Raw genomic sequence first — 11,897 nt, 5'->3', positions numbered from 1 at the left:
GTGATGGTGAACTGAAATTGAAACTTACTCGGACAAAATGAATGTATCATGGTGGGTGGGGATTTTCGCTGAAATGTTGTTTACAATCATAGCTGTAATCCAACAATTAGAAGGTATTCCTAGTCACAGCAATGCTGAATGGGCGTGGTCCCAAGCCTTTACTCAATACACTGGATCTATGGGGAAACCTTCCGATTTAAAAGGTTTAAATCTAACAACTCTAGTCATGCACAGTAACCAAATATATAAAAAGCAGGAGTGGCAAAAACAGAGGTTGTGGTCACTTCAAGGGACCATAGGGGAGGTAATTAAGATAAGGTGTCAAAGAAACTTAGAGCCTTGCATTGCTCGGAAGCAACAAGGATTCATCTGTGAGAGTAATTTGATTAGTGCTCAAGACGTATGCCTTGACACTGACCAAGGCATTTGCCACTTTGAGATCCACCCAGACACCAATCAACAAACTGTACTAGTGTATATAGGTGATGGCTGTGTGTGTTTCAGGACTGTGTGTAGTGTCATAGAGATTGATAAGAACAAGGTCCCCTTATCTATTAAAAATCACTCCAATTTTTGTATTTGCAACTTTATCAAGGTTACGGGGTGTGACTTTGTATGTTCAGCACCAGTTGTATCCCACCAGTTAATAAAGTCAACCACCCACACCCATTGGAATGAATTTCAGAAAGCAAGACACAAGTTATAACTGGTGGGATGCGCTATTTGGATGGTCACCAACTGCAACTGGGATCATGAACACTTTATGTCACCCCATTATAGTCTTATTAATTTTAGTTAGTATAAGTTTCATTAAGTCTATTTTAACACTCATGTGGAATTGGAGGATGCTAAAACGTGTAGCCACTCTGACTTTGCTCTCTAGAACTCATGGAATCCTACTGAAAGAGAACTGTCATGATAGTAGGCCAGAATTTAGACAAGGACCCCTGTAGTAAAAGAATTTACTATACTTTAAGAAAAGGGGGGGACTGAAATAGAGATTTTTGGAGTTCACTTGAATTAACAAAATAAATTAAAACATTTAAATTTTAGTTTGTAGAATTATGTGTTGAATTTTAACCTTTTACTTGAGAAACCTCTGCCATGGTACAAAGGGCATAAGAAAATGCAAATCTCTGAAGCTTCTTGCATAAAGGACAATGCCAGAGAAGACCAGGAGATGCAAAGAACCCAGATAAAGGGGCTCCTCTGTCTCCAAGCTTATCAAGACTGACAGACCTACTCAGATAGGCACCAAAGGACCAAAAGCGCATGCACAGAGGAGAAAAGTTCAAGAGTTCAAATAGGAGGAAGACCACAATCTTCAGCCTCAGAGACCACCAGAGACCACCCGTGTGACCACCACAGCAAACCACGCATGCCCAGAAGGGCGGGGACCTATTTAGCATGAGAGGCGAGGACAGGCGGGGCCAGGGGTTGAATATGCATGAAAAAGTTGTGTAATGTATTGCATATGGAACACCTTTGTGAATAAAGATGTGGGTCAGACTGAGGCTCGGGGCACAAGTTTTTGGAGAACTATCTCACTTGTGCCGGGCGCTGGCATACATACCCACTTCATAACTATATCGAGTTGTGGAGTCTATTTATTTATTCCTCAAATCGCTTCACAGCAGCCATATGTCCCTTCATCATGCAAAAACTCATCATAGTGTGGGGAAGAGATCTGCTATCCCAGTGGGGAACAAAAATAGAAGTGGGTTTTTGATGGGGTCCACAACAGCACTTGCCACTCTAAAGCTGTCATGGAAAACCAACGATCCTTTTTGGGTGGACCCATGGCCCCTAGAAGGTAAGAAACTTAGTGCTCTTAAAAAATTAGTCGATGAACAATTGCAAAAGGGCCACATCAAACCAACAAACAGCCCCTGGAATTCACCGGTTTTTGTCATACACAAGAAAATCTCTGACTCTTGGAGATTGTTTCATGATCTTAGAAGACTTAATGAAATTATAGAAGACATGGGACCCACACAACCTAGATTTCCTTCTCTTTAAATGATCTTGAGAGATTCGCCACTTGTTATCGTTGATCTAAAAGATTGTTTTTTCAATATTCCACTTCGTCCAGAAGATGCCCCTCTTTTAGCCTCTTCAGTTCCAAGCATCAATAGACAAGAGCCTTTGCAAAGATATTACTGGGTAGTTCTCCCTCAAGGGATGAAGAATTCACCTGCTATTTGCCAATGGTTTGTAGCACGAGTCTTGTCTCCAGCTTGACACAAGCATCCTCAAGCAATGACTTTACATTATGTGGATGATTTGCTTATTGCAGCACCAACACAAAAGGAGATGTAAGAAGTTAGTGACTGCGTAATCACAGAAGGTCCAAATGCTGGACAAGAAATTTCTACATCAAAGAGAAAAGAATCCTCACCATTGAAGTATTTAGGATGGAAAATAACAGAACAGTCAATTAGGCCACAAAAAATACAACTTCAGACCAGTGTTAATACTTTGCAAGATTTACAGCAACTTTTAAGAGAAATCAATTGGATTGTACCTGTTTTAGGGGTTACTAATGATGAACTTGCACCACCTTTTGATTCATTAAGAGGAGACTGTAACATTAAATCTCCTAGAATTTTTACATCTGAAGCCCTTGAAAAAGTTACTGAAGCTCTTCAACAAAGACAAGCACACTGTTGTGCAATATCACAACCCTTTTTTCTTGCAATATTAGGAGAAAAAATACAGTTGTATGGTCTCATATTTCAATGGGACACTTCTGAAAAAGATCCTTTGCTGATAATAGAGTGGATTTTTTTACCTTACAGGTCCCTAAAAATTTTTACAACATTAGAAATGATGGCTCAGATCATAATCAGAGCCAGAGCAAGATTGTTAACTACAGCAGGCCAAGATTTTGTTGTGCTTTACCTTCTTTGAAAAAAAAAATATTTTGATTAGGCTTTACAACATTCAGTAGACTTACAAATTGCATTGCTAGATTATTCAGGTGTTTCTTTAATTTGATTACAGATTCTGTTTATGTTTCTACTATGGTTAGAAGAATAGAAGGATCGGTTCTAAAAGATGTTAATAATGATAACCTCTATCATAATCTCACATGGCTTTACTAAATTTTACAACAGAGAACTAACAAATATTTTGTTTCCCATATTGGGGCACATTCTTCCCTTCCAGGATTTTTAGCAGAAAGAAATGCAAGAGCAGATAAATTAACAATGGTTATTGCAAATATCTTACCCAATATTTTTGAACAAGCAATATTGAGTCATGCCTTTTTTTCCTCAAAATACACAAGCACTTATGTGAATGTTTTGTATTTCTAAAGATCAAGCAAAAGCTATTATAAATGCTTGCCCTGATCATAAACTTGTGTAACCTCCTATGTCCACAGGAACTGTCAACCCACGAAGGTTGCAAAGCTTGTAATTATGACAGACAGATATCACCAAATATCCATCTTTTGGGAAATTTAAAAACATCCATGTGTCAGTGGACACTTTTTCAGGTGCAGTTTTTGCCTCGTTACACACAGGAGAAACTGCCAATCATGCCTGTCAACATTTTTTGCAAGCATTTGATTCCTTAGGTGTACCTCAAGAAATAAAACCATACAATGGTCCTGCATATACAGCTCAAAAATTGGCCACATTTTTTATGGTTTGGGGTGTTTGCCACACTTTTGATATTCCCTACTCTCCCACGGCTCAAGCTATTATTGAAAGAACACATCACACTTTGAAACATCTTAGATAAACAAAAAGGGGGAGTAACACAGGCAACACCACAGATTGAATAAACCTTTATGTTTTGAATTTTTTAAACAGCTCTTTTGCAGAACCAGATCCACTGATTTTTCAGCATTTTTCTAATAGCACACAGGCAAAGTTGAAAGAAAATCCTTTCGTTTTAATTAGAAACAGGACAAATTGTGGGTCCATTTCCTTTAATAACATGAGGCAAAGGGTATGCTTGTGTTTTGACAGGTGGAAGACCTAAGTGGATTCCAGTAAAGAATGTAAAGCCGTATCATGTGCAAAAACACGCTGACAACCCCACAAGTAAAGAAATAAGCACGCAGATGTGAGCAGAACAGAGACTACATCTAGCAATAGAGAGTGCATATATGAGCAACAAGGAGCCAGGGTATCCTGTCTCATCTACACTGACCAAAGGCCAGAAGAAAAAGAGGGGAAGACCAAAGAAACAGCTACAGGAAGATAGTGGGAACATAGCTATTATCCCGCAGGATGATGTGAAAACATAGCTAGTAAGAAAACCATGAGGAAGGTTAAAAGGAAGCAAGAAAGCGACTGTTTTAACTGTGGGAATGTGGAGCTAAATAAAATGTTATGTATTTTTATTTTGTTTGCTTTTAGTAGCACAACTTTGACGATTAATCAACCCGAAACAAATGCTTGGCTGACAGCTAATGCATCAGGCTTAGACACCATATGCTTAGCCACTACAACCCCAGAAAATCCATTTTCCACTTGCTTAGTAGGGCTGCCCACAGACACATGGCCAATAAAGGAGAAAACTATTCATGTTTTAAGAGGTAAAAGTGCTGGCAGCATGTGGGATTGGAATCACAACCCTGAAGATGCTTGGAGAACTTTCTTAAACATCCTTAGAGCCTCAGGAGATCGATTGCCTTGGCTCAGGATTATATCCTTGTAGGAATGCTAGGCTCCTCCTCTGGGCGGAGCATCTCACAATGGGATGTTGTAGTTCTTATCAATTATACAGTGATATTCAATAGCCCATTATCAGCAAATGTCTCCCCGGAGGCAGGATTGATTGTGGAAGAGATAAGGAACAACTGTCCACTTAACACAACTGCCATACAGATGGCAAATAGAATACATCTTGCTTTTTTTCAATCGGGGACACTGAGCTTCATTGCTTCCCAGGCATTGGGAAACTCACTGAGTCCTGTCCTGCCTCCAGAGATGGGCCTGACTCGCTTTTCTGGGAGTAGGGACAGGACATGGGTTAAACTCCCAACAGGGAACCTGCAGAGCAAGAGGCCAAGCTCCTGACTCGCTCCTACTGCAATCTGCTGCCAGCCCTTGACTTTGGGTCTGTGGAAGCACCAAGAATCATCCTCCATAGTTCAATCCTCTTGCGCTCTTCCCTCTACACAATGCTGACATCTTGCTCTTCTACATCCATCCTCCCAGATCTCTTTGGGATCTTCCTCACCTGCTGTGAGCTGTTTCTTGTCACTGGCCACCTCTTGAAGTCACAACAGAGCAAAGACACCATCCCACTTATCCTAAATGGCCCAATTGGAATCTAACAGACTGCTCTGGAGAGCCAGAGTTGTAAGACTTGAGTTTAATGACTTAGCCCTTGAGATTACATGGAAAACTAAGCCTTTCCTGGGAAAGGATTCCCACCAGCTGGTTCTGACCTGTCTGCTGCTCAGCTCCTGCTCTGTTGGTTGTGAAAATAGAAACTGAACTACTTGGCGCTGTTCCCAGGTCTCTGAAAATTGGAAACTGGAAGCTGAAGCAGTGGTTCCAGTTTTCCTTTCCTCATGGTTTGACACTGGCCAAACACCAGGCACAAAAGTCATTTGCTTACCCTCTCCTGCTACAGTTGGGCAGAGGCAAGGGAAAAAAATTAAGGACTTATGAACTGAGATAAAGACTGGTAGAAAAAAAACCACTAAGGGCAAAACAGGTTCAAATTTAAAGGTATAAGGTATATTTATTATTAGCAGAGTCAGAAGAGAAGAATGAGAAGTAAAAGAAGCCTTTAAAATATTTTTTTTCTCCCCCAGCCCCTCCTTCTTTCCCACCAACAGTGTAGGGAGACAGGGTGTGGGGGTTTTGGTCAGTTTGTCACTCAAGATCATCTTCTGTTCGCTCAGGGAGCAGAGTTTTTCCTCTGCTATGCTGTGAGGTCCCTCCCACAGGCAGTCTTCCCAAAACAGCTGTGTTGAGGGTCACTTATCCATGGGCATGTAGTCTTTTCACAATAGGCTGCTCTAGTTTGGAAGCAAAGGCTCTCTTTCTCTATTTGGGTCTCCCACTGGATTGCAGCTTTCTCTGGCAACCCACTCCAGCATGAGCCCTTTTCTCCTGGCCTGCAAGTGAATTTCTGCATCCCCTGTGGACTTCATGCATTATAGGGGGACAGTTTGTTTCACCATGGTCCTCACCATGGCTTGCAGAGGAATCTTTGCTCCGATACTTGAAGCACCTCCTCCTCCACTGACCTTGGTGCTGGCATGTTGCTCTCACGTTCTCTCACGTGTTCTCACTTCCTCCTCTTCTCTGACTAGAAGAAAAACTGCTGCTTGTAGGTACTCTTGCCAAGAAGTCCCTCTAATTCTTGCGAGATCCTGCAGCACAGAGAAGTTGATATCATCTAGGTTCCACGTCAGGGAATTGCTTACCCTGTTTCCCTTGCTGGCCAGTTGGCCCTGCTGTCATTGCGTGGTCAGTGGCTGCCACAGCACTGGCATCATTTAACACCTCTCCTCATGCAGGGAGGGCATCAGGGAGGGGAAGACACTGCCCTTGCACTTCTGTCTGCAGTGGTTGGCTAGGGGTGGCCAGGCAGGCAAGGCTCACCACAGGCCACACCAGCATGGCAGTGCCTCCCCACCACTGGAGAAAAACTGGCCCTGTCTGCTGTTTTGATTTTCTTCTTAAATGTCATCACAGAAGCAGCCTCTCTAACTGGGCCAGCAGCATGTCCATCTTCAGAGCCATCAGATTGGCTCTGTAAGAAATGGTGGAAGCTTCTAGCAGCTTCTCACAGAAGCTACTTCTGTGGCCCTCTCTTGCTACCAAAAACCATGCTGTGCCACATCAACTCACCTTTTCTTTTGAATATTCCAAAACCTCCACTCAACAAAATGGAAAAGTGGTGTGAAAAATTAAATAAATTAAAGCTTTATATTTTATTAATATAATGGTACTTTTCACAAAAAAATAAAACCCCAAGGAAACAGAAACCCAAAGCTGGTGCAGCCCCTAAAAGGCAGACTCTTTCCTTGTACATGTGTGAGGGGAAGGGGACAGTGACAGCCCAAAGAGAACAAAAACCCCTCAGGAATCTGGGCAGGATTTCTTCTCCTTCCTACTGATGTCAACCCCTTTTCTTTTCCGCATGGTCGATTCACTGCTGGTGCTTGATTCACTTTGAATTATTTTCTCTTCCAAAGGCTTGGAAACCTGCGATGACGCAAGAAATAAAAGAGCAGTGAATAATTTAATTTTACAGCCATTGGATTGCCCTATGCTCCACCAAGGTCAGAGCCAACTGTACTCTGGCTCTAACGCAGTGAGCCTTTGTTATTCTGCTCTCACTGCTGGGATTTTTAGGAAGGGGGATAACAGGAGAGCAAGATAATGGCTGAGCAGAGCAGTAGAACATACATAGATGAGCCAGCTCACTCCAGGGCTCTGTGTGTTGTTGCAGGGATGGCTTCACTCTATGCCCTCCTGACAACCACAGTTAACTTGGAAATGCGTTCAGAGCTGGAGCAGTGAGCATGGCTCCTGCAGGGAAGATATCCCCATCCCACAAAGAAGTTACCCAACTCAGATGCAAGGGAGGGAAGGCACCTAGGGAAGGGAAAAGGCCTAAAGGTAACTGATTTTTGGGCAGAGGCTTTGATCTGCTTAAGTGTGATTTTATTCTTATGAGAATCATTGGTGAGGTGACAGAGAGGAAAGGAGGCAGAAAGAATGGAAGGATGATGGGAGGAAGGCTGAACTCCATCAGGGAATAGGGAGACCAGTCAGTGAATGGAAGAGCAGGTGGAAAACAGGCACAGGTGGGTATCAGGCACAGGAGGACAGGGAACAGAGCTGAGGGAGAATAGGGCTATAGGATCCCTGGGAAGGGTTTATCCATCTGTCCCTCCTCCTCCTTGAGCAGCATGGCAGTTATTAGAGAATGAGCACATTTAATTGGAAGGAGAGAATGTAATGAGCTTAAAAAAATATAATGAAAATACAGATCCAAAACACAGAGCAGAAGGGGAGGAAGGAAAGAACAAAGCAACTGAAAGGGAAACTGAGACAAAAGGACTGCAGACCAAGAGGGAGCTATACCGAGTGAGCAGAGCATGCTCCTTACCCTCAGCTGCCCTGCATATTTCTCGGTCCACTCCCTGGCGTTGAGCAGGAACAGCTGCTTGTTGTACTTGTACTCTGAGGACTAAATGGGAAGAGCAAGACAAAGACACATTTTACTGAATACATGTCACTGAGAAGCTGGGACCAAGTCTAGCTTTAGAACTCCTAAACCAGACTAAAACTGCAAAAAGCACGAAGTGTAAGATTCATTTAGCTTGCTTGAAGAACTCATGCTGCCATTTGCACTGAAGATAATGGCTTGAAGACAAGACCTTGGCCATCTCTTCTGGCCTCAGCTGCCTCAGGGAAGCCCAGGAATGCCCCAGCTGATCCAGGTCAAGCCATACTCCTAGTGTGTCAATCCAGAGTGAGTGAAGCAGAAGTTGAGCCTAAGTCCAGCCCCTCACTCCCTCCCCACCTGTGTCCATGGCCAGGAAAGAGGGAGCTCACGTACAATATTGGCCATGAGAGGATCGTCAGGGTTGGGCTCTGCCATCAGCAGCTGGATGGAGGTCAGCAGGGTGGAGATGTTCAGGGAAGGCCTCCATGCACCCTGTTAGGAAACAGGACGAGAGCAGCAGCTCAGAGAAAGAAACCAGCACGTGGCAGCCCAGAGACACCTCAGAACCCACAGCATTTCAACACAACCTGCCCACAGTTGCCTTGGGACTACCAGCACCTAATGCCCCATGGAACACACCAGACCCACACTCAATACAAGGCTCCAAGGAAGCCCAACTGACAACCACGGCAGTGGTCGTGGCTCCAAGGCTGCCAGAGCTCAAGGAGCATTTGGATAAAGCTCCCAGGCACATGGTGGGACTTTGGGCTTGTCCTGTGCAAATCCAGCTCATGGCTCTAATGATCCTTCCAGTTCAGGAGATTATATAATTCTATGGGCTGTACCCTACACATCTCTGCTGTGTTGGGGCAACTCATTTTCAGATGTAATGCATTTTGACTCCAATCTTTAAAGCCTTGGAAACTTATATGGAACAAAAAACATCATGTTCTGGCTTTAAACAAAGAAGATGCCACTCAAAACTTCATTCCCTGCTCCCTGTAAATAAGTCAGGAGCAAACAGACATTCAATCAGATAAGCAGATAAGGAGTTCATTATCCTGCCCAGGCTCACTTACCCACACCCAAGCACTGTCTTACCTTCGGTGGTAACTTAAGAACATCTAGGCAAATCCTTCCAGCAGAGTCGATGTTGGGATGGTAGATGGGGGTCAGGAAGCGAATCTTTGGTGGCTCAAATGGGTACCTGAAGGCACGAGCATTAAGAAACAAAAGTTATTGTTACATGTATAAGACCAGCTGTTTTGTCACCCAAGCAATGCCATCATTTCCTCCTCCCAGCCTACATAACACCCTTCCCCACAAATCTTCAGAGGCAGTGCTCTGCCTTTGCTGCCTCCAGCTGTGTCTGACTAACACTTCCCTGGATAGCCTTCCACAAGGGGAAGAACATAAGAAACTTTGTACTGATGAACAAGCTCTTTCCAGAAAGCTTTGAGAGTATGATGAGGCAAAAGTCTTATCATTGAACTTTTAGATTTTTAATCACACATCTTTGATGTTCAATGCAAATTAAGTATCAGCTATTAGAAAAATTGCATTCCTTAAAAAGAGGGCCTCAATTCCTTGTTGAGAAGATACAGGAAATACATGTTAGTATTTACAGCAAATACCTTACATCAGTTTACTCATATTTAAAGCAGGACTACACCAACTATTTAATCAGAGAATCCCAGACTGGTTTACATTAGGAGGGACCTTAAAGCACATTTTGCTCCACCCCCTGCCATGGGCAGGGACACCTTCCACTAGCCCAAGAGGCTCCAAGCCCCGGCCAACCTGGCCTTGGACACTTCCAGGCATGGGGCAGCCACAGCTGCTCTGGGCAACCTGTGCTAGGGCCTCCACCCTCACAGGAGAAAACTCCTTCTTAATTAATCTTAATTAAGTCTATTGCCCACTTACCTTTCAGGAACTATGATTTCCAGGTTGAATATTCCTTTCTCATACGGCGTGTCTACTCCTCCTAAAATTTCTTTAGGAGCAAGATGAAAATACAAGAATTACATTCAAAATCAGAATTATAGAATGGTTTAGATTGGAAGGGACCTTCAAGATCATCTTGCTGTCTAGCAGTCCCCACATACCTCCCACAGTTACAGAGATGTCCAGGCGACAGAATCACAGAAAGTTAAGGATTAGGAGGGACCTTAAAGTCCACCCAGTTCCAGGAACCCCTTCCATTATCCCAGGTTGCTCCAAGCCTCATCCAACCTGGACATTCCCAGGGATGGGACAGCCACAGCTTCTCTAGGCAACCTGTGCCAGGGCCTCACTACCCTCACAGGGGAGAATCCAGGAATAAAAAATGTCATCTTATCTAAGACCAGTTCCACTCCACAGCAATCAAAACTAAGGGCAGACCAGTCAAAGCACAGGCCAAGCTATGTTTAAAGGAAACTACAATCCAACGTTTCCAAAATAGCCTGTAAAGCCCAAAGCATGCACAGACCTAGCAGCAAACTGCAACCCAGTCCTGCCGTTGGGAACCCCCAATGTACGTACGTGCCCGTAGGTCATCCAGCTGCCCGTTCTGCCAGCAAGTGATACCCGGAGGTGGCTCTGTAGCCAGGAGCGAGAGCTCCCTTGTCAGCCGAGATGCTCTCTGCATGGTGCTGGAGCGCCGAGACCAAGTTCTATTCCTTACAAACCTGGATTTTTAAAAATAGCCCTTTAAACTGAGATTTTTTTTTTTTTTTTTTTTTTTTTTTTGCTAAGGACCTGGGGTTTTAGCTGTTATCCTGATGTAATACCAGAATCACAGAGAGGCAGAGCCAGTTCCTGGAGCTGCTCTTACACCCAGCTAGGGGAGGGGCATGAGAACCTTTATAATCCATCCCATCCCCTCAGTCCCCAGCTGAGTCTCATAAACCCTGGGCTTTAACAAACCCTAATAAACTCGGAGGCCGTAACCAGGCTCCAAACCCCTTATGGGACTGTAACATCTACCCTGGGACCACCTGTGTCCTTTCATGGTTAAGGTACCCACTGCCCTGCTTGGGCCCCCATCAGTGCCCCTTCCTACCCAAGAGCTCCATCTCCCCCATCCTGTGCAGGGAAGCTGCTTCAGGGATGGACTACAGCCCATGCCCCTGACACTCCCAAAGCAGGGCTCTGCCCCCAGTCCCCACGGACAGGGACACAGGCACTCCTGCCAGTCCACCCCGAGAGGAACCCGGCTCGATAACCCACCACAGCCTAAGGATGGGGGCCACCCCCCGAGGTCTCTAACTGCCCCCTCCAGGGATTATCCTTTCCATCAGGCAACATTAACATCCCACAGACTTCCTCGCCCGAGCACCTCTCAGTTTCACTGCACCTCTAGCCTGACTATCCCTACTGAAGAAGCGTTTCACCCCCCACCATCAGCCTAATTAGCCCCGCACACGGATAAGGGCTGTGCCCCCCTTCCCAGTCCCCAAGGATGGGAACGACCACCAACACCCTCACCCCTCCAAGATCCCCCACACAATCCCTTCGGAACGCCCACCACCCTCTCTGCTTACTAATTACCGCTTCACTCTAACTAATTAACGCTCCTCCGCAGCGGCCACGCCCCGGGCTCCCGCCGCACAGAGCCGTGAGGCGGCGCGGGCCGGACTTCCGCCATCCCCTGGCAACGGGCGGACTCCAGGAGGGCAGCCCCGCCCCCTCGCCCGCCGCGCGGGCGCTGATTGAGCTGTGCTGGCGCTCAGCCCCGCCCCTCAATTAGATTGGGGCGCTGC

The 11,897-nt window shown here is 45.0% G+C and overlaps 1 protein-coding gene across 3 annotated transcripts; it reads right to left on the bottom strand.

The window, feature by feature from the left end:
* Nucleotides 1-6,889: 6,889 nt before the first annotated feature.
* Nucleotides 6,890-11,773, bottom strand: UBE2T (ubiquitin conjugating enzyme E2 T). Of its 3 annotated transcripts, none has more exons than XM_068173022.1 (7): nucleotides 11,686-11,773; nucleotides 10,678-10,823; nucleotides 10,078-10,147; nucleotides 9,253-9,358; nucleotides 8,545-8,643; nucleotides 8,092-8,172; nucleotides 6,890-7,181 (listed from the first exon to the last, which is right to left on the bottom strand). In XM_068173022.1, exons 2-7 carry the CDS (start codon nucleotides 10,781-10,783, stop codon nucleotides 7,056-7,058), a joined length of 588 nt encoding a protein of 195 aa, XP_068029123.1. In that variant the 5' UTR covers nucleotides 10,784-10,823; nucleotides 11,686-11,773; the 3' UTR covers nucleotides 6,890-7,055. The 3 variants fall into 3 exon arrangements, with proteins under 3 accessions (XP_068029123.1, XP_068029122.1, XP_068029124.1); XM_068173021.1 differs by having other exon boundaries at nucleotides 11,623-11,715; XM_068173023.1 differs by having other exon boundaries at nucleotides 11,615-11,692.
* Nucleotides 11,774-11,897: the final 124 nt, after the last annotated feature.

The sequence above is a fragment of the Anomalospiza imberbis genome, chromosome 26 (assembly GCF_031753505.1).
Source record: "Anomalospiza imberbis isolate Cuckoo-Finch-1a 21T00152 chromosome 26, ASM3175350v1, whole genome shotgun sequence".
NCBI classification, from domain to species: Eukaryota; Metazoa; Chordata; class Aves; order Passeriformes; family Viduidae; genus Anomalospiza; species Anomalospiza imberbis.
This window is presented reverse-complemented; position numbering and strand designations above follow the sequence as displayed.

Excerpts from the sequence above, each read along its gene's own strand:
- UBE2T (XM_068173022.1), bottom strand. The coding sequence starts at position 10,783 with ATGCAGAGAGCATCTCGGCTGACAAGGGAGCTCTCGCTCCTGGCTACA. Across the intron at positions 9,359-10,077 it reads GAAATCATAGTTCCTGAAAG|GTACCCATTTGAGCCACCAA; the intron begins GTAAGTGGGCAA and ends TCGTGCCTTCAG. Across the intron at positions 8,644-9,252 it reads TTCTTAAGTTACCACCGAAG|GGTGCATGGAGGCCTTCCCT; the intron begins GTAAGACAGTGC and ends GTTTCCTAACAG.